The sequence below is a fragment of the Mustela nivalis genome (genome assembly GCF_964662115.1).
Source record: "Mustela nivalis genome assembly, chromosome: 8".
Classification (NCBI taxonomy): domain Eukaryota; kingdom Metazoa; phylum Chordata; class Mammalia; order Carnivora; family Mustelidae; genus Mustela; species Mustela nivalis.
The window spans coordinates 67,271,646-67,292,368 of NC_139027.1; the positions used below are offsets into that span (position 1 = coordinate 67,271,646).

Consider the following 20,723-nt stretch of genomic DNA (forward strand, 5'->3'; position numbering starts at 1 on the left):
TTTTCCACACAACAGATTTTCACTTGAAGGATTAGTAAATAAAAAATAAGCATTTTATTACACTTTCATATTAACCTTATTAAATCATTGAAAAGTTGGTAAATCCTCACAAGGACACCATTTGCATAACATATTTGCTAATTTAAGAAATACTACCATGCTTATATGTTTTCCCATATCTGTTTATTTCTCATACTTTATTTATGAATTTATTCATGTCACTCATCTGTAAGATTCTTCATGTTCTTCTTACTAATTTTTATGAGTTCCTTATATTATTAAGCTCATTTTTATGTTTGGTGAAAATTACTGTTTCTCTGAGCACTTGTTTCCTTATTACTTTTTCAGTTCTGTTGTATATGTATCTGTTGTAATCCCTTTATCTTTTACTTTGAGATTATATCTATGGCATTAAGGTTTAGAATATTTTTCTACTAAAATCTGATAAATGTGCAATTCTGGTTTTTTAAATTTTTGTTTTTTATTTTTTGGTCATTGTGTGGTAGAAAGTTTGGAACTAAATTAATTTTTCCTTTAAAAACTGCTAATCGGTTACTCTAACACCTCTTACCACTCTTACCAAGTCCCATCTGTGTTCCCACCACCCCCACCACCATGATTGATATTTTAATTAATGCCGATGAGCCAAAAATTCTGGTAACTACATTCAAGGTGCTGATTTTCCAGGGGAGTAAGCCAGAAAATACTTTGAGAAAGAAAGTGAGGGTAGAGAGGTAACTAAAAGAAAGTCTTTAAATAGAGCCTGGACTTGATGGTTTTGAAAGTTCTCAGCCTCCACTAAGAGCAAAAGGCTTAAACTAAGAAGACTTAAATTAAGATTTATAAGCAAATATCAAATCCAAGGCACTATCAGGAAAACCTGGTATCCAAGTGAAGTCTCCTGTATGACTGATCTGTTAAAATCTGTGTGTGATAGGGACGCCTGGGTGGCTCAGTCAATTAAGCCGCTGCCTTCTTGCTGGGTCATGATCCCAGGGTCCTGGGATCAAGTTCCGAATCCGGTTTCTTGCTCAGCACGGAGCCTGCTTCTCTCTCTGCCTCTGCCTGCCACTCTGCCTGCTTGTGCTCTCTTTCTCTCTGACAAATAAATAAAATCTTAAAAAAATCTGTGTGTGATAAAGGTGGTGCCTCATAGTAGTATTCAGTGAGATGAAAGTTTCTCTAAAGATTTTAGGGTATGATTTATAGGCACACTCAAACAGTGGGGCTTTAAGAAGCTTAGGGGTGTTGTTCCTCAGCAGAAGCCCAGGGCAGAGAAGAGCTTACCTCAAAGAGCTTTGTGAGTGTGGTTTTTGTCTTTTAAAGAGAACCCTAAGAAGATTCACAGAAACCCGCAAAGTTTTAAAAGAAAGATGTGATAGAAACACTTCTGACTTGAAAGAGGAGAGATAGCCTGGAAGATAGTACAAAATGTAGAGACTGTCAGTTAGAGGGGCCCCTGCATGTGGTAGCTGTCACTCCCCACTCCTTCCCTCTCGCCCCTGACAACTATGAAACTCCTTTGTGTCTACGGAATTGCTTCTTGACATTTCCTGTAATCACACAATATGTGGCCTTTTATGTCTGGCTTTTTTCATTTAGCATAAAGTTTTCAGCATTTATGTTGTAGCATATATCAGTACTTTATTCCTTTTTATGGCTGAATAATATTCAGTAGTATAGATGTACCACCTTTTGTTTATCCATTCTTCAACTGATGAACATTTGGGTTGTTTCTTCTTCTTGGCTATTATGAATAATCCTGCCAAAATTGTTTGTGTAAATGTTTTTGTGTGGATATATGTTTTCTGGTTGTTTTGTGGAAATTTCTAGAAGTAGAGTAGTTGGGTCATGTGATAACCCTATGTTTATGTTTTTGAGGAACTACTGGACTTGTAAAGTGGCTGTACAATTTTATATTCCTTCCAGCAATGGATGATGGTTTCAGTTTCTCCATATCCTTGTCAATACTTATCCATCCTTTTGATTATAGCCATTCTAATGGGTATGAAATGGCATCTCATGGTTCTGATTTGCATTTCCCTCACAACTAATGATGTTGATCTTTTTATGTGTTTATAGGTTATTTAAATTTTGATTACAGCAGTAAAATAACTCATTATGTGAATATCTCATTTAATTTACAAGTTCCAAATAAATACTTATCTAGATTTCATTACTTGAATCTTGTTTCTGTTTTAATATCAATCATGGGCAGGTTTATCTTTCTTGTGTAATAGCAAAGATCTGATTAGTCAATTTGAGAATCTTGCTTAGTGTTAATCTCAAGTGGTTTTTTTCCCTTCTGCTCATTTCTATTCTTTTAATATTTGCAATGGTGTATGTTTGAAGTGACCAGTCAGCATAAATCCTCTTCTGTCTTCTGTCATCTATCTAGCTAATATCTACTGAGTGGCTCTTATATGTCAGGCATAGTAGTGAGTGAGGTTTATAATCTGGTGTGGAATTTATAGCAAGTATACATGTAAATTATAATTGCAGTCTATTAATGATAGAGAGGAATGGGACATTATGGTATGATAAAAAATAATAGAGGGACCTGCTTTAGTTGGGCTGGTCAGTGAAAATTTTTCTTAGTTGTTGAATTCTAAAAGCATGGAAAGAACCATTGAAACAAGGCAAAAGGAGTATGGCTAGAACACAGAAAAGTGAGGGGGAGAAGCTCACAAGGTGAGTCTGAAGAGAGCTGTTTTCCTTTGAGTAGCTCCTGCTGAAAATTGTTTTCTTAGAATATAAATAAATGAACAAACAAATCAGTCAGCAAATTAATTAAAACTTCTGACCATGCCTTACAAAATTTGACTTCTTCCTGAGACCTCCTTGGCTTTATTTCCTCTCCTTAACTTTACACTTCAGTCACAGGGGCCATCTTGGTGTTCCTCAAACATACCCAGCTCTTGGCTCCTCACACCCTTTATGTTCCTGTTTCTTCTGTTTCCATTGCTCCTCCTCCATCTCTTCGTGTGACTTACTGCTTTTTATCTTTCATTTCTCTCCTCAGCTGTCTTTGTTTCAGAGATGACCTCTATCGCCTTTTCTAAAGTAGCACACTTGTATAATTTATACTTGTATAAAGTAGCACACTTGTTTATTATTTTACTCTGTTAATTTATTTTATTTTATTTATTTATTTGACAGACAGAGATCACAAGTAGGCAGAGAGGCAGGCAGAGAGAGAGGAAGGGAAGCAGGCTTCCTGCTGAGCAGAGAGCCCGATGTGGGGCTCAATCCCAGGACCCTGAGATCATGACCTGAGCCGAAGGCAGAGGCTTTAACACATTGAGCCACCCAGGTGCCCCTACTCTGTTAATTTCTTTCACAGTATTTTTATGAGAACTTATTTTATTTATCTATGTTTGTTGATTATCCATCTCTTTGACTAGAAGGGAAGTTCCATGAAGGCAAATACCTTGTCTCTTGAGTTGACTGCTATAACCCTTGTGCTTGGTGCAGTTCCTGGTACTGTTGAATGACTGGATTAATTAATTTATTATTGTAGAATCTTGAAGGATATGGTGAAATGGTAGATTTTAAGTGTATGTAGGAGCCCTGAAAAAAAAAATTAAACTGCTAATAGGCTGTTAAGTTGATTTCAATAGCTGGTTTTTTTTTGCGTCTTTTATAATCATGGAAATTCTTCCACAGAACTGTCAGGTATGTTCATATAATCATCATTAATTTACATATAATGTGAAATCATAAGTGTATGTAGGAGCCCTGAAAAAACATACCCATTAAATTTGCTTTATATTGAAATAATTAGTGAGAACTATAAAAATGCTCTTTATCTGCTCATGTATTGCTTTCACTCTTTTGCCATTGGGAAATGTTTTCAAGAAATGCAGATATCATATATTAATGTATTTATGATGTTAAAAAATTGTTGTGTTCTGGGACGCCTGGGTGGCTCAGTTGGTTAAGCGGCTGCCTTCGGCTCAGGTCATGATCCCAGCGTCCTGGGATCGAGTCCCACATTGGGCTCCTTGCTCCGCAGGGAGCCTGCTTCTCCCTCTGACTCTTCCTTCCACTCTGTCTGCCTGTGCTCGCTCTCATTCACTCTCTCTCTGACAAATAAATAAATAAAATCTTTAAAAAAAAATTGTTGTGTTCTATAGTGTATTTAATTACCAAAACAAAGTTTTTTGACTTTCATTTTTTTAAGGTCAGCCTAAGTCATGAAAAGTACTGGTTTGCTGATTTTCTGGTATCTCTACGTCAATGTGGCCTTTCTTTTTGTTTTTAAAATCAAATTTTGGAATATTTCAGCCATTATTTCTTAGAATATATTTTTTCTGTCCCATTCTTACTCTCTTCTCCTTTGGGACTTTTAATTACATGTGTGTTGGACTATGTGATTTTGACCCATAGGTTCCCAATGCACAGTTAATTTTCCTGCAGTCCTTTTTTCCTCAGTTCCTTCTTTGTTTTTATTTAAGTAATCTCTACACCCATCATGAGGCTCAAACTCAGCACCCCAAGATCCAGAATTGCATACTGTTCTGTTTGAGCCAGCCAGGCATCATACTCTCTCAGTTCTTTAATTGGATGATTTATATTGATTCAAGTTCACTGACTTTTCTCCTGTATCTCATCTTCTGTTAAGCCCATCCATTTCTTTTTTTCAGTTCTAGAATATTTTTTTCCTTAATAACTTCATTTTTCTGCTGACGTTTTCTGTGGGTATCTATCTATATGCCATATATATTGAAAGTAAAGTCTTTGAACATATTTCTCTTAAATTTTTTTAAAAGATTTTATTTATTTATTTGACAGACAGAGATCACAAGTAGTCCGAGAGGCAGGCAGAGAGAGAGGAGGAAGCAGGCTCCCTGCTGAGCAGAGAGCCCGATTTGGGACTCCATCCCAGGACCCTGGGATCATGACCTGAGCCGAAGGCAGAGGCTTAACCTACTGAGCTACACAGGCGCCCCCTTCCCTTAAATTTTTAAAGCATATTTATACTAGTTGCTTTAGTTCATCTGTTAAATCCAACATCCAGGCCATCTTGGGATCAGTTTCTGCTGATTGCTTTCTGACTTGTGTACTGGACTTGGTAGATAGTATGTTAGAAAGATTTGAATTCTGTTATCTTCATATGAGAAATGTTGATATGTTTTTTCTTTTTTCTGATAATTCATTTACTGACATATTACCTTCAGTTTGTTTAGGTTTGGTCTTATGCTTCGTTAGACTGTATCTGTGGAGAGCTTAAGGTTTTTCTGAGTGCATCTAATTTAGAGGACTCCTACCTCCCAGCCTTTGCCCTCTTCCCCATCTTGTAGGGCTTATTTTAGGGTTCCTTAGAGCAGATCTAGAGTAGGTGTTATTCTCAGATATGGTTTCTACACCCAGGGCTTGGCCTTTGGGGTGTAGCTGGATGCCCAAAGTGCTAATGTTGTATTTTATTGTTTCGCCCTTGTGACTGACCCTAGGATTTCCATTGTCCTCAGCACTGTTTGACCTCTAGGTATCTCTGTTCCAGCCTTTTTTCTTTTTCTTTTTCTTTTTTTTTTTTTTTTTTTTAAGATTTTATTTATTTATTTGAGAGAGAGAGAACAGGGGAAGAGGGAGAAGCAGAATGCCTGACGGGGCTCGATCCCAGGACCCTGGGATCATGAACTGAGCTGAAGGCAGATGGTTTACCTGAAGACTGAGCTACCCAGGTGCCCCTTTATTACATTTTTAAATCCTTTAGCAGTTCTCCAGTAAGTTTCATCTTGCCTTTGGCATGTACAATGCAGACCACAGCCAAGGACTCGTAGAGAAATTCCATACCAGGACCTCTCTTCACAGATGTTTTTCTTTGGGGCCTTGCAATACAAGGTATCAGCAACTTAAATTCTTAATTTCTCCCTCCTTAGCTCAGTGGACTGCTGTCCTCTGCATGGGCTATTTCCTTTCTTGGAGTACCTTTTCCTCAACCTTACACTTGCCATGCTTGGACTTCAGCTCAAAGCACCATAGTTAAGAAATATTGCCGGGCAGAGAGCTGAGGTGGTCATGGGGCTTATCTCATGTGTTTCCCTTCTCTCAGGAATCACAGTGTTTCACCTATTGTTTAATGCCAGAAAAAGTTGCCTTACATTATTTGTTCACTTGTGCAATAGTTGATGGTGGGAAAACTAATGTAGTTCCAGTTATGTTGTCCTGTCCAGAAGTCTAATTCTGAAGCCTGTTTAGTTTGGAAAGGGGATGTGTGCTTAAAAAGTGAAAATCCTATATCCTTTTAGACTTTTTTCACCGCATTCATCCTCACAATGATTATTTATTGCCTGTCTTCTGTCTGCATTTGGCACTAAGCATACAAGCAGAATGAGGCACAGTTTCTGTCCTCAAGGAGCATACTTTCTTAGTGGGGTAAGAGGACAGCAAATAGGAAGTTTAAGTCTGATTGATTTTCTTTTTTCTCAGATAACTTGTATTGAGCCATGACACACATTGATATTTTAGGCACCCTGCCTCCTCAATTTGGTAACTTGTTATATAAGAAAAGATAAATTAATCTATCTTTTCCAAAAGAGAGGCTTTGGTAGTAGATGTAAGCTCTAAGTATACTTTTCTGAACCACTGTTTCTTAATTATTAACCATTAAATTTGCTTTATATTGAAATAATTAGTGAGAACTATAAAAATGCTCTTTATCTGCTCATGTATTGCTTTCACTCTTTTGCCATTGGGAAATGTTTTCAAGAAATGCAGATATCATATATTAATGTATTTATGATGTTAAAAAATTGTTGTGTTCTATAGTGTATTTAATTACCAAAACAAAGTTTTTTGACTTTCATTTTTTTAAGGTCAGCCTAAGTCATGAAAAACAAACATCTTTACCCTGTTTCATATATCACTGCCGACAACCTGATAATCTTCAACTCAGGGTCTGGCTATAGAATGATTTTTGCCCGCAATCACTGATAATGATGTATGAATTGGATATGAAACAGAGTTTCTTCCGTTTCTCTTATGACCTTCCACCCAAAATTAGATTGACTTTAGATTGATTATAGAAAAAATAGCTTGAAAAGCTGTTGTTTTTTCCTTGGTAAAATGCCCTTGAACATTAACTTAGAAATAAGATAGGTGAAACTTCTGTTACAGCAATGCTATCTCAACCATAGTAGTTTCTGAACCACCACATTTCTGAAACCTCCCTGAATAAGAGAATTCTTGACCATGGAACTTTTGACAGTCCTGTGCTTTGGTTTAAATTCAATATATAAACTTAATAGAATATTACTGACATGTTATTTATCTTCAAAATTAATGAGTACATTTATTGTTTCTTGCTTTCTACTTTAAAATATTTTATCTTTCCTACTGTTTAATGTATGCTAGCATTTTTCATGTGTGGCCCTTCATTTCAAAGTCTATTGCCTTTCTAATTTTTTTTTTTTAAGGTTTTATTTATTTGACACAGAGAGAGAGATCACAAGCAGGCAGAGAGGCAGGTGGGGGTGGGGGGGAAGCAGGCTCCCCGCCAAGCAGAGAGCCCGACACAGGGCTCGATCCCAGGACCCTGAGATCACGACCTGAGCCGAAGGCAGAGGCTTTAACCCACTGAGCCACCCAGGAGCCCCATCTTTCTAATTTTTGACTGAGAGTTGTTAATTTTCACTTCCTACCTGCAACTATAGTAGAAGGAATAAATATATAAAATAATTAAATTTAAAAAAATAAAATAAATAAATAAAATTTAAAAAATCGTACTTGTTTTTCAAATCTCTTTTCTCAATACCAAGCACATTAAGTCAGACCTTCTTATACACATCTGTCTTCTTTCTTATATAGACTGATATTTCCCCAAACTTATAATTCCAAGAAGTCATTACTTCTTGTGTAGCCTCACAGCAACGTCATTCATAGTGTACCTGGTTTGCTAATGGTGTATTTGTGTGTGAACTTAATTCTGTATGTACTATATACCTCTGTTCTGGTGTGTGTTTGTTTTTTCACTGAGTCCTCCAGAACCAGTGGCACCTTCAATGCACAGTTTTGTAGTAGATAACATTCTGGGAAGTTTAGTCCCACTTGTGTGTTGTATCAACTTAGTAACATCATACCTATGTTCTTCCTCACAAGGTAAGATTTATAAATTGTTGTATTTACCTGATATTAGGTAACACCTATCTTTGGCTCATGTTAAATTAGATGCATAAAAGAAGGAATAATTTGGTGAAATTAGTATAAAGGGTAAAGGATTTTTAGGTGTCTGTGGGCCTGCGAACTCTTCTTTCAAGGATCTAGGTTAGCAGCATGTTAGGATCCATTAGTTTCAGTTACTGTAGGTAAGTGGTATGCCACTCTTTCATAACACTCTTCAGGTTATGTGGAGTCTTCTTTTCAAATAAACAAGAGTTTTACTATGTTTTCATTGACTGATAGAAAAACGGCATCTTAACAATGATTGTCTGTGATGGCAAAAAATCTCTACAATGCAAAACTTGTAGTGTTGCTTTTTCAGGTTGACGGTGACTATTGTTATTTGTGGTCAGATAATCAGCAAAATTCTCAATCCTTTGGAGACTGTTTCTGTTTTTTTCTGAGGCTTTCACCCCTCTCTCCCACTTGCATTTTTAACAAAACAGAAACACTGTCTTTATTAGCAGAGAGAATAAATGTATGCCTCTTGTTTCCATTTCGTCTGTGTCTTTTAAATAGGTTTGAAAATAATTTTGTTTGTCCACAGAACGATAGTATATGTTAATAGGCCTGGGCTAAGATAATTGTGATAAATGTTTTGGGATTGTATAGGGAGTATGTGTTTTGATTTCCTGATAGGAATGATCAGAGCATTGTGAGTTCCGGGGTGAATAAGTGATGAGAACATCACCAAAGTGTCCAGTCCTACAAACATGCCTTTGTACTGACAATAATTGTTTTGACTGCTGTATTGCAGCTGTTGAAAATGGACAGATAGATGTGTTAAGGCTTTTGCTTCGACATGGAGCAAATGTTAATGGATCCCATTCTATGTGTGGATGGAACGCTTTGCACCAGGCTACTTTTCAGGTAACCTCTGAATTTATTATTTCATTTCCATGTAAATTATGTGTTTTACCCTTTTAAAATGACAGTTCTATACAGTTTTTGCTTCCTACTTGCCTGTGATTTATGATGGTTAGTGCAGTACAGAAAAGGCAGTCTAAATGCTAATGATCATTCTGAATAAGCCAACTGCTCTGGTAGTTCCAGCAGCTTTGGGCTTCAGGGATTATCTAGGTTTTTCATATGTTGATAGCATAGTTAAGAGACCATCAGAATATTTGGGATATAAATTGATAAGGAACAGGGCTTATTTTATTTATAGCAGTGTGTTTAGAAACTGGTAACTCCTTAGTGTTTGGGCTAGCAAACTAGTTTTGTAGGCTTTAAAAGGATTATGACTCTTAGAGATCAATGTTTCATCTATTTATGTTTAATGGGCTAGCTAAAGGTATAGAATAATCTGATTGTTTAGTACTTCCTTCTCATTGAACCATACACTTAAAAAAAGTTTTCCTTTAGTGAGGATTTAAAAAACCCCAAAACACAGCAATAAGAATAGAGACACCTTCTATTTTCTTTGTTTTCTCCTATTTAAAATATGAATCTGTGCTTTAGGAAAATGCTGAGATCATAAAATTGCTTCTTAAAAAAGGAGCAAACAAGGAATGCCAGGATGACTTTGGAATCACACCTTTATTTGTGGCTGCTCAGTATGGCAAGCTAGAAAGCTTGAGCATACTTATTTCATCGGGTAAGATTAATCCATTAGCCTTTGCACTGTTAAGATCTTGAGTTTCAACTGTGTATCTTCCTAGGAAGTATAATTCTTGAGCAGATATAGATCAGGTTATGAAATTTATGGTTTTATGTTAGTGGTAAATAAGATTACATAGAAGTGGATTTATAAGCTTGGTTACTAACTATTACTAACATAATGTGATGCACAGCTACTAATTTATCTGAGGAGGAACATAATGATCTATCCCTAAAGCAGGTTTATTGGCAAGTTGAATGATGGGTCTGTTCTTGCTTAGGGGACCTGAGGAGTTCCAGCTTTCTAGGGCACGAGACTAGATAAGCTTAATTGATTTATTAGATAGTTATTTTATATATTAAGCCTTTGGGTTGTATGTTTTGATAAATTGTGTGATTATTTAAATGGGTTTATTTGAAAGCATGTTTCCCCTTTATTATGTTCGTAGCAACATAAACCTGCTAATGGTTTCTCTCTGACAATTATCACACATTCAGCATTGTGGGAAAAGATGATGTTGAGGCGGCATTCTTATGCTGTATGATATTTTTGTGACCAGAAATGTTTGTTATGTAAGGGCTTTTAGATATCTTCAAACACTGTATGGGCTCACAGTACTAACCTCATGAAGCATGGATAGTTAAGAGCTAAAGGGAAATATATCAGATTTGCCACCAGGTTAAAAAAAAAAATTAATACCTAGGCTTTTTATATATGTCTATAATAATACTTACGTTTTTAAAGAATTACCTCCAAGGGGCACTTGGGTGGCTCAGTTGGTTAAGCCTCTGACTCTTGATCTCAGCTCAGTTCTTGATCTCAGGGTCATGAGTTCAAGAGCTGTGTTGCAGGTTTGGAGCCTACTTTTAAAAAAGTTACCTCCAAATATACAAAACAGAGAAAGCACACATTTTCTTATTTGCTTATCTGCTTTCTGCTTACAAACCTTCAAATGCTCAAATTGAAGTTTGGAAGAAAGAAAATATTAAATGCCAAATTAAGATATTGTTAGAAATATTGAGTCTGTAAATCTTAGAGTTGAGTGGAAATCTCCAGAATCAATTATTTAAACATGTATTTTTTTAGATTAAGAATCCCAGACCCTGATTTAAATGCCTTGCCAAAGATGTAGAAAATATTTACTGGCAGAATCAGGGCTTGGAATCAGGTCTTCTCATGTGACTTCTCTTCTTTATGTGGTACCTTCCTGGTGCTGTCCCAGTTTATTTTATGGCTTCCAGTCCTATACGTTCCAATTATTAGTGTGCAACTAATATTTAGAATAAAACGGGTTATGGGGCACCTGGGTGGTTCATTTGGTTAAGTGTCTGCCTTTGGCCAAGGTCATGATCCTGGGGTCCTGGGATCAAACCCTGCTTTGGGCTCCCTGCTTGGTGGGGAGCCTGCTTCTCCCTCTCCCTCTGACTGCTGCTCTGCCTACCTGTGCTCTCTCTATTTCTTTGTCAAATAAATAAATAAAATCATTAAAAAAAGAAAAAAAAATTGGTTAAACTGCACCTTAATGACTATCTCTATGCCTAGCATGTCTCCCAGAATGCTAGGTACCTGTTTTGTTTTGCTTTGTTCCTTTTTTCCCCCTCTCCTCTCCGAATAGTTATGAAAAGCAAATCGAAAAAGTATGTAGGTATGTTTATAATGTAGCTATATATGTTTCTAACTAAAATGATTTTTCTTTTAGTAAATTATCTGTCATTTTTCTGACTTTTTCTACCTATAATTTTATAGGACCTGGTTCTGTATTCTTTTTGATAATTTGAAATTGTCAGTCAAAATGAAGTAGTGCTTAAAAAGGAAACTTAAGTAAATTTTTTTCTCAGCTTAATCTTTTCTCAGTGATTAGTGTTCCCCTCTTTCTGAAGCTTTCAATAGATGAAGCATCTCCCTTGTATAGGTCAAGAACATTCTACTTGTCTGGATGTGTTAGGTGTCCAGTTGGAATTTCCGACGTTCCGTGCACCCTTTAACTTAGTATTTATGTTTTGCATAGTTTAGCTTAAGTTAGGCCTGTGGTTTATTCCAGGTGCATTTATGGAACATTCTTTCAAAAAGATTTTTTTTTTCCTTGAGATGAAGAAAACTTTTCCTCTGAGACATATTCCAGAAATTTAAAAATTCTCACAATCATGTACTAACACCATACTTAGCATACTTAACATGCTGTTTGTCAATGAGAAAAATTGGGGGAGATTTGCTATTTTTAAAACCTTCCTAAAAAGTGAGGTCACTTTCAGCTTTTTTACATCTTAATGCCCTGGCATTTAAACAATTGATTAGTTTTTGCTCTTGAAAAATCAGCTCAGAAACCCATTTAAATAGACATTTTTCATTTCATTATAAGGTTTTATCATGGAGTGGTCCCCAAAAAAGGGACTTAATGAAGAGTATAGTCAAAATTAGGGTTTTTTTTTTTTTTTAAGATTTTATTTATTTGACAGAGAAATCACAAGTAGGCAGAGAAGCAGGCAGAGAGAGAGGGGAAGCAGGCTCCCTCCTGAGCAGAGAGCCAGATATGGGGCTGGATCCCAGGACCCTGAGATCATGACCTGAGCTGAAGGCAGAGGCTTAACCCACTGAGCCACCCAGGCACCCCATTGTTTTTTTGTTTTGCTTTTATTTTTTTAAAAGATTTTATTTATTTATTTGTTAGGGTGAACACAAGGAGGGGGAGCAGGAGCCAGAGGGAAAACCAGGCTCCCCACTGAGCAAGGAAGCAGATGAGAGACTAGATCCCAGTGCTCTGGGATCATGACCTGAGCTGATGGCAGACACTTAAAGGATTGAGCCACCCAGGTGTCCCTAGTCAACGTTAGTTTTAAGGCATAGCCCCAAGGTGTATCATAATCTACAGGAATTTTTTTCATAAATCTTAGCCTGAATTGATTAATGGCATCTATTAATTCTTATAACTTAGGTATTTATCTTTTTCTGTAATAATCAGACATTCCATATTTGTTGGTTTGCATTTTTTGTTTTTCAGTGATTACTTATTGGGCCCACAGAGTGCTTGCTGGAGGACAGATTGGAATGAATTGAATCCTTCATTGAATAAGATTTTTGTTTTAGCTTAAAAATGAATTCTAAAGTACTAATCACTTGTTTTCTTGTTAACATAAAAGTGAAAACAATTTAAATGATTACCAGCAAATGTGGAAAATCAGTATGTTTATACAGCAATATCCACTGGGATTGGAAAAACTATTGTACTCTAAAGCCCTTTTAAGACAGCTGTTTTGAAATTTATGTTAATCATCACCCTTTTTCCCCCCATGAATTAGGATTGTCTGTTAAATGTTGTATTTTGTATTAGGTGCAAATGTCAATTGTCAAGCATTGGACAAAGCTACTCCCTTGTTCATTGCTGCTCAAGAGGGCCACACAGAATGTGTGGAGCTTTTGCTGTCCAGTGGGGCAGATCCTGATCTTTACTGTAATGAGGACAATTGGCAGTTACCTATTCATGCAGCTGCACAAATGGGCCATACGAAGTAAGTATTAAAACAGAAAATAAAAATGGTCTCATAATCAAAAGGCAATAAGGACGGGTGCCTGGGTGGCTCAGTGGGTTAAGCCTCTGCCTTTGGCTCAGGTCATGATCTCAGGGTCCTGGGATTGAGCCCCACATTGGGCTCTCTGCTCAGCGGGGAACCTGCTCCCCACCCCCCCAACTTACCTCTCTGCCTACTTGTGATCCCTCTCTCTGTCAAATAAATAAATAAAATCTTAAAAAAAAAAAAAAAGGTAATAAGGAATAAATTTTCTGGGCCAAACCCTTTATTTCTAGGCAGAATCCTTGGTATTGCCTTCTCTGCTAACCTACTGTATGACTAGATCCACCCCTGTATCTGTCCCCTCTGCCATCCTGAGCTCCTCTTAGTCTTGGACTTTCCTAGTGTGAGCAGAGTGGCTAGAGACAGAGTTCCGGGGCATCCTCCAGGTGTTTAGCTCTTTCCTCTGGTTTCTCACGCTGTGGCCATGCTCTCCTACTCTGCTCTGGTTTTATCCCATGTGTCCTTAGTTAGCGATCTGAAGACCTTATTCAACTTACTTATGATAACCTCCCTGACCCCAGAAAGCTTTTGAATTTGTAACCCCTTTTAGGTCGAGTCTTTCTTTTATGTGAGCTGGGTAGTTCTCTCCATTTTGAATCCTTTGACTAGACTTCCCTTTATAATCTCAAGTCCAGCTTGGTACTCTTCCTTGCTTCTGTTACTCTTCTTTCTTAGCCAGAAGTTCTTATGGAATTTTTGCTATTTTCTGGAGAGAGGAAGACTTAAAGAAATTGGAACTCTTTGAAATTGGGGGTTCCAGGAATCTTAGAAGCTAATAACCTGGTTATACCTATGAGAATTTGGTTAGCCCATCTTAACATAAATTGACAATGAATACTTTTAAAAAATATATACCTAAAGTCTTTAGAGTTGTAATTCTAAAATAATAGTTTTATAGTTGTTACTGTTATTTAATTTAAAAAGTAGTAGTGGAAATTATCATTACTTTAGTGTGATTACATAGTAGGAAAACAAATTCTGTAATTTGGTTATTATGCCACAAGGTGGCACGATATTTTACTATTTCCTCAAAGGTATTTGTAAGTATTTTTGCACCTTGTATAATTTTTCCAACCCATTTTTAAAAATTAAACACATTTATTAAGGGACATTAAACAGGTTATTTATTTTAACAGAATACTTGGGTTTTAAGGTTAGGTATTTTTTCTTAAAATTCTTGATTTATTTAAACCTAAGTGTTAGGTACAATTATACTGGGATCTTTAAATTGATACCAAAACCCACTTGGGATTTGCCCTCAATTTTGGGAATTCTGTTTGTCATTACAGTTTTCTAATATAACCCCTTCTGTGAGTATTAATTTCTACTTAAATGTTAACATCTTAAGCCTACATTACAAAAAGAAAGGAGCTTTGGAGTAGCCCTGCCTTTCTTTTCCCAGAAAGGGGGGATTTCATGGCTGACCTTATCCCTACAGTTTTATTTTTAATTTTAGAAGAGTAGACTAGTTCTTCCTTTCTAGCTGAATCCTGGAGGTAGGTTTACAAATAATCTAAGGACTTAGGTTTTAATTATTTTCTTAAGAAGTTCCTCTATTTAGCTACCAGTTTCTCTAGAAATCTACGTCAGTGTTTAAAGAGCTCATATTCTGGGGCGCCTTGGTGGCTCAGTCCTTAGGCGTCTGCCTTTAGTTCAAGTCATGATCCTAGGGTCCTGGGGTCAAGCCCCACATTAGGCTTCCTGCTCAGTGGGGAGCCTGCTTCTCCCTCTCCCATTCCCCCTGTTTGTATTCCCTCTCTTGCTGTCTCTCTCTCTGACAAAAAAATAAACAAACTTAAAAAATAATAATAAAAAATAAAGAGCTCATATTCTTTTCAGAGAATAGAATATTTTAGCAACAATTTTTATTTCTTGGGGCACCTGGTGGGCTTAGTCAGTTAAGCATCTGGCTTTGGCTCAGGTCATCATCTCAGGGTCTTGGAATGGAGCTCCACATTGGGCTCCCTACTCAGTGGGGAATCTGCTTCTCCCTCTCCCTCTGCACCTCTGCCTCCCCCTGCTTGTGCCCAATCCCTCCCCGCCCTTGTTCCCTCACTTGCTTGTGCTCTCTCTCAAAGAAATAAATAAAATCTTAAAAAAAAAAAGAATTCTTATTTCTCCCTTATGAAAATACTGTTCATTTCATGGCACTCACCGTACTTAAAAATTCTTACTAATTAGAAAAATAAGATTTTAGTTTATTTTAAAAAAGAGAAGTTTATTTTAAAAAAAGAAAGGAAATTATTTTCTTGATATAAGTTCATATATGGTATAATGAAGTTTTTAATTATTAGATCCTAAAATAGCTAACAAAATTTGAATTGGGAAGAGTAGGGTGATGGTGCTGACAAGATAAATAGTGGAAAAAAAAGTATAGCCTGTTTCATATTTACTTATGGTAAAAAGATTAAATTCTGTTTTAGATAGATGTAAGGACTTTTGTATAAAGCAGTAAGGGTAACATTTTGGAGTGTACAGCCTGTAATTAATGTAGGTAGAAGACAAAGACTTTACATCAATCAGTGGGTGACTCTTAAAATATGTGCTATAGAAATGTTGCCTGCACTCATGTATGTGTAAAAACATTAAATGCTCCTGAATTTGTGTTGTTACAGAATCTTGGACTTGTTAATACCACTTACCAACCGGGTTTGTGACACTGGGCCAGACAAAGTGAGTCCTGTTTACTCAGCAGTATTTGGAGGGCATGAGGAGTGCCTAGAAATGTTACTCCAGCATGGCTACAGCCCAGAAGCCCAGATGTGCCTCGTCTTTGGATTCAGTTCTCCCATGTGTATGGCTTTCCAAAAGGAGTATGTATATTTGTTGTTTTTATTCTTTTTTGTATGGAGAAGTATTTCCAAGTGATTTTCTTTTATGATGAAACTTAATATCTCATATGCTAAATTGTTGACTTAACAAATAAATAACCCTCTGTGATGTACTTTGTTCCATCAAAGTATTGTGAAAATGAAGTGATAACGTCAGAGATATTTTTCTCTTCTCTTTTTAGACCTGGATTATATTTTCATTGTAGCCACTTTAGAGAATATTTTCAGTGTATTAAAGTAAATGCAGGGTGGGCACCTGGCTGGCTCAGTTGGTGGAGCATACAACTCTTGATCTCAGGATTGTAGGTTTAAGCCTCACGTTGGGTCTAGAGACTACTTAAAATTAAAATATTAAAAAAATAAAGTAAATGCAGGATTTCTTTGCTAATTCTTGGTTTTCAAAACAATTCAAAAATTAAGATAAACATTAGTTGTATGATGAGTAAGGCCTGAGGATCTAATGTATAACATGGTGACTATAGTTGATAACATTGTATTATATAATTGAAATTTGCTAACAGAGTAGAATTTAAATTTTCTCACTAAAAAAAGAAAATGATAAACGTGACATGATGGATGTGTTAATTCTTTGTGGAGGGAATCCTTTCACAGTGTGTATATTTATGAGATTATTATGTTGTATGTTTTAAATAAAATCTTTTCTGTCAGTAATACTTTAATAAAGCTGGGGGATGAAAAAAGAATTTAAAATGACTTTATCAAGTAAGGCATTGATTTTATTTCAGTTTTTTTTTTTAACCATTTGAAATTTTTAAGACTTGTTATTAGCCTAAAAATGAAACTTTAGTTTTGTAAATATTATTGTACTTTTAATGTATTTAGTATGTGGCATTTCTTTATGTGAGTAGGGTAATTAAAAAGTCTTAAAATATTTGTTCTGCTAATCTTCTATGATCCTGTGAAGTAGAATAAATGAAGAATTACTGCTGTTTTATTAGCTTCTGGCCAGTACTTGTCTGTCAGACTCCTGAGGTTTTAAAATAGATAGTAAGAATGAAGCCAAGTGCAAGAAAAACCATAGAGTAATATGTAGGGTCCATACATTAATGGAATAAGTTGTGCAGATAGACAATCTTGTTTTTTTTTTTTTTTAAGATTTTATTTATGTATTAGAGAGAGATCCCAAGTAGGTAGAGAGGCAGGCAGAGAGAGAGAGAGGGGGAAGCAGGCCTCCTGCTGAGCAGAGAGCCCTGCGGGGCTCTACCCCAGGAACCTGAGATCATGACCCGAGCCAAAGGCAGAGGCTTAACCCACAGAGCCACCCAGGCACCCCGACATTCTTGTTTTTAATGATACAGAAGAGGTTGTAGGCATGCCCCAAATTTCATTGGCTCTCCTGAATTCACTATTATGGACAGCTCACCACTATTTAATTGAAATGTCTATCAAAAATTTATTTTCTAAAAAAAAAAAAATTATTTTCCAAGCTTTTCAGTCTACCATTTTTAAACATTTGCTGTGTAAAATAGTAGTTAATCTTATTTATTCTGAATGCAAGCTTCCAGGTATATATTGTAGTCTGAATATTTGGGGCCTGGGTGAATCTGAGTATCTGGGACCTACTTTATGCATTATTACTTTCATGATTTCATAGTAGTGTGTTGTGTATCCCATCAAGTTTTATCTTTCTAAACACTTCTAGTTTTTCTTCAGTAGGGCTGCATGGGTAACTTTAGTTGTTTCAGTTGTCTTTCTTTTCTTTATATGTATCTAAGTCCATTATATTTTATTATTAGGTCAGAATTGAACTTGTAAAAAATTATATTGGAATATAATGGTTTTGCATAGTTTTTATGTGTTTGTCCAATATGATGATAGTCTTCTCTGGCCTTCAGTTTACCTTCTGGAGGAAGAGCAGCTAAGCTCATCCCTCATCAGCTTCTAAGTGTCGTTTGAATTAAACCATATGACATAGTGGTGTGTTAACCCTGAAACACCTTAAAATAAAGTTTTTCTGCCTGAAGAATCAGGTAAATTGAGCCTTATGGGACAGAGAGTGTGAGGGGAATTCTGGAGAAGAGAGAGCTGGAGAAGGGTTCTCTCTGATTCTCGGTATGCATCTGCATAAGTCCCAAGGTCACTCCAAGCTTTGAATGACAGGCCCAGATTGCTGAACACAAGATTTAAACTGTCACCCAAGTCTCAGAGTAACCCCTTAATGGCACATTTGATGGGACCAGACCCAAAATGGCATAATAAAGGCTTTGAGAACTGAATTGACATTGCAACTACAGTCTGTGGAAGGTGAAACAAATTGTAGTCTGAACTTACTAGGTTATATGCCTGCTAAAATAAACAAGTTAAAATCAGTATTCTTCAAAGGACTAATATAGGACACAGAACCTATACAACAGTAACATCACAATATCTAGGATATAGTCTAAAATTACTTGTCATGTGAGGAACCAATAAACTATGCCCAGTTCTCAAGGGAAAAGAATTAACAGGTGTCAAACCTGAGATAATTCAGCTTTTGGAAATGTCAAGTAATTGAAAACAGCTGTTATAATGTGCTATTTAAGGTAAACATACTTGAAATAAATGAAAGATAGAAATTCTCAAGTGAGAAATAAAAACTGTAAAAGAGGAACCATGTGGAGATTTTATAACTGGAAAATATAATATCTGAAATGAAAATTTCTCTGAATGGGCTGCATAGCGGAATGGAACTGATGTTAACTTGATGATAAGCCAATAGAAATTATCCAAAGAGAAGAACAGAGAGAAAAATTGGGAGAAATAAAAAAGGACAGAGCCTCAGTGTCCTGTGGGACAGTATCAGCAGGTTAACGTTGATATCATTAGAGTCCAGAAGAAGAAAAAGAGATTGTTGCAGGAAAATTATATGAACTCGTAATAGCCAAAAGCTTCCCAGCATTTGATAAAAAATACACAATTATGGATTTAGGAAGCTCAGTAGATCGATAAAGGATGAAGCCAAAAAACAGTAACAAAAAGTGTGCTCAAAAATAATCATATGGCTGAAAACTGAAGGTAAAGCAGCAGCAGTGTGCTATACAGTGGTCCTTGGTCATAAACATGGGCTAACAAGCTTGATTTTTGCTACTCATGGCAATTTTGCTCTGTGAAGTAACCCTCTAGACCACAACTGAAATCTGGTTTGGTGGCTTTAAAAGGGCTTATCAGCTATTTTTTTTTTTTTCCTCTCCCTTGTGGGAACTTGTAATTGGACCAAATGTGTTCTTAATTAGCAAGGTAGGTTTTTCAGTGAGAAAAGTCACTCGAAGATATTACTTGTTAGCCTATGGGGAAAAGCTTAAAACATCAAAATACCTATTTTATGAGGGTACATTCTCCTAGTCTTTCTACTTTTCATTTGTTTGACTGAGATCCATTGCAATAGATTAATTTTGAGACATCTTTGCCATTATTACCTGCTTTGTGGGGAATTTAACTGAAAGGGAAGCCTTTCAGAAAGGACTAAATCTAAGCGATAGTAGCATCATAATCACCTATGCTCACATTTAATGTGTGTATATGAAAGAGTTGACTTAAGTATAGTACATTGCATTATTCTGGGCACATAATAAAAAAATACTAAGGCTAATTTTTTTCTCCCTGCCATCTTCCTTTTATCTAGAAAACAATATCAATTAAACTTTAAAATCTGTACATTTATATTAGCTAATAAATGCCTGCTCTTAGTTTACATGTCAATCACTGTACATGCAATGTGAGAATCATTTGATTATTTTGGAATTCCATATAAAACTTTGCTGATCAAGCAGTAGGTTTTGTTTTAGTATATGAAGAGGGTAAAATAGCCAGGTGTCTGGAGGAAAAAATCAAAATAGGAGAATTTGTTAATCTGTTATTTCTTTTAGCAAGTATAGCATCTTAAAATTTGGATTCTCAGGGGCACCTGGCTGCTCAGATGGAAGAATGTGCTACTCTTGATCTCAAGGTCATGAGCTCAAGCCCCATGTTGCATGTAGAGATCACTTAAAAGGAAAAAAAGAAAAAAAGATTTGGATTCTCTATAGTCACACACTTAAAAATTAATTAAAACAATTTAAGTTACCATTTAAAAAGCCAGGATAATTGAATATAATTTTCATTTAAAATAACTATTATATGCTTTTGTTCCATAATAAAACAATATATGAGTTTCCTTTACTCCATTTATCGACTATTAATAAGAATTTGAGTTAACTTGGAAGACTCTGTTTTCTGAAATTAATTATTATTAAATATTCAAATTTTCAGAGATTTGGTAAGATAATGATCTAGGTTTAGTGGTGATAAGTTTTGAAATTTTATTTTTATGGCAACCATATGTTCTTATAATTTTAGTTTGTTTTTTGCATTTGTGTGTTTTTTGATAGTTTTTAGCATTTCTCTGAGAAATTTAGTATTTGTGGCCCTTGCACTTTTGGCCTGTTGTGTTTCAGTAAGTTTTCATCTGCTTTTATGAATAGTCCAATGAATATTAAAAGGTGATGAAAATAATAAATATAAATAATGGCTCTGGGTTTTAAGTTTTCCTTTTTTTATTTTTTTAAAGATTTTATTTATTTATTT

The 20,723-nt window shown here is 35.8% G+C and overlaps 1 protein-coding gene across 4 annotated transcripts in view; it reads left to right on the plus strand.

Annotated features, from left to right (window-relative positions):
• ASB3 (ankyrin repeat and SOCS box containing 3) overlaps positions 1 to 20,723 on the plus strand; it is a 105,786-nt gene that overhangs the window by 55,140 nt on the left and 29,923 nt on the right. For all 4 annotated transcript variants that reach the window (XM_082743610.1, XM_082743607.1, XM_082743609.1 and 1 more), the window contains exons 4-7: positions 8,918 to 9,030; positions 9,622 to 9,757; positions 13,089 to 13,266; positions 15,945 to 16,142. In XM_082743610.1, coding sequence (XP_082599736.1) covers positions 8,918 to 9,030; positions 9,622 to 9,757; positions 13,089 to 13,266; positions 15,945 to 16,142 — 625 coding nt within the window. The remainder of the gene's footprint in view (positions 1 to 8,917; positions 9,031 to 9,621; positions 9,758 to 13,088; positions 13,267 to 15,944; positions 16,143 to 20,723) is intronic.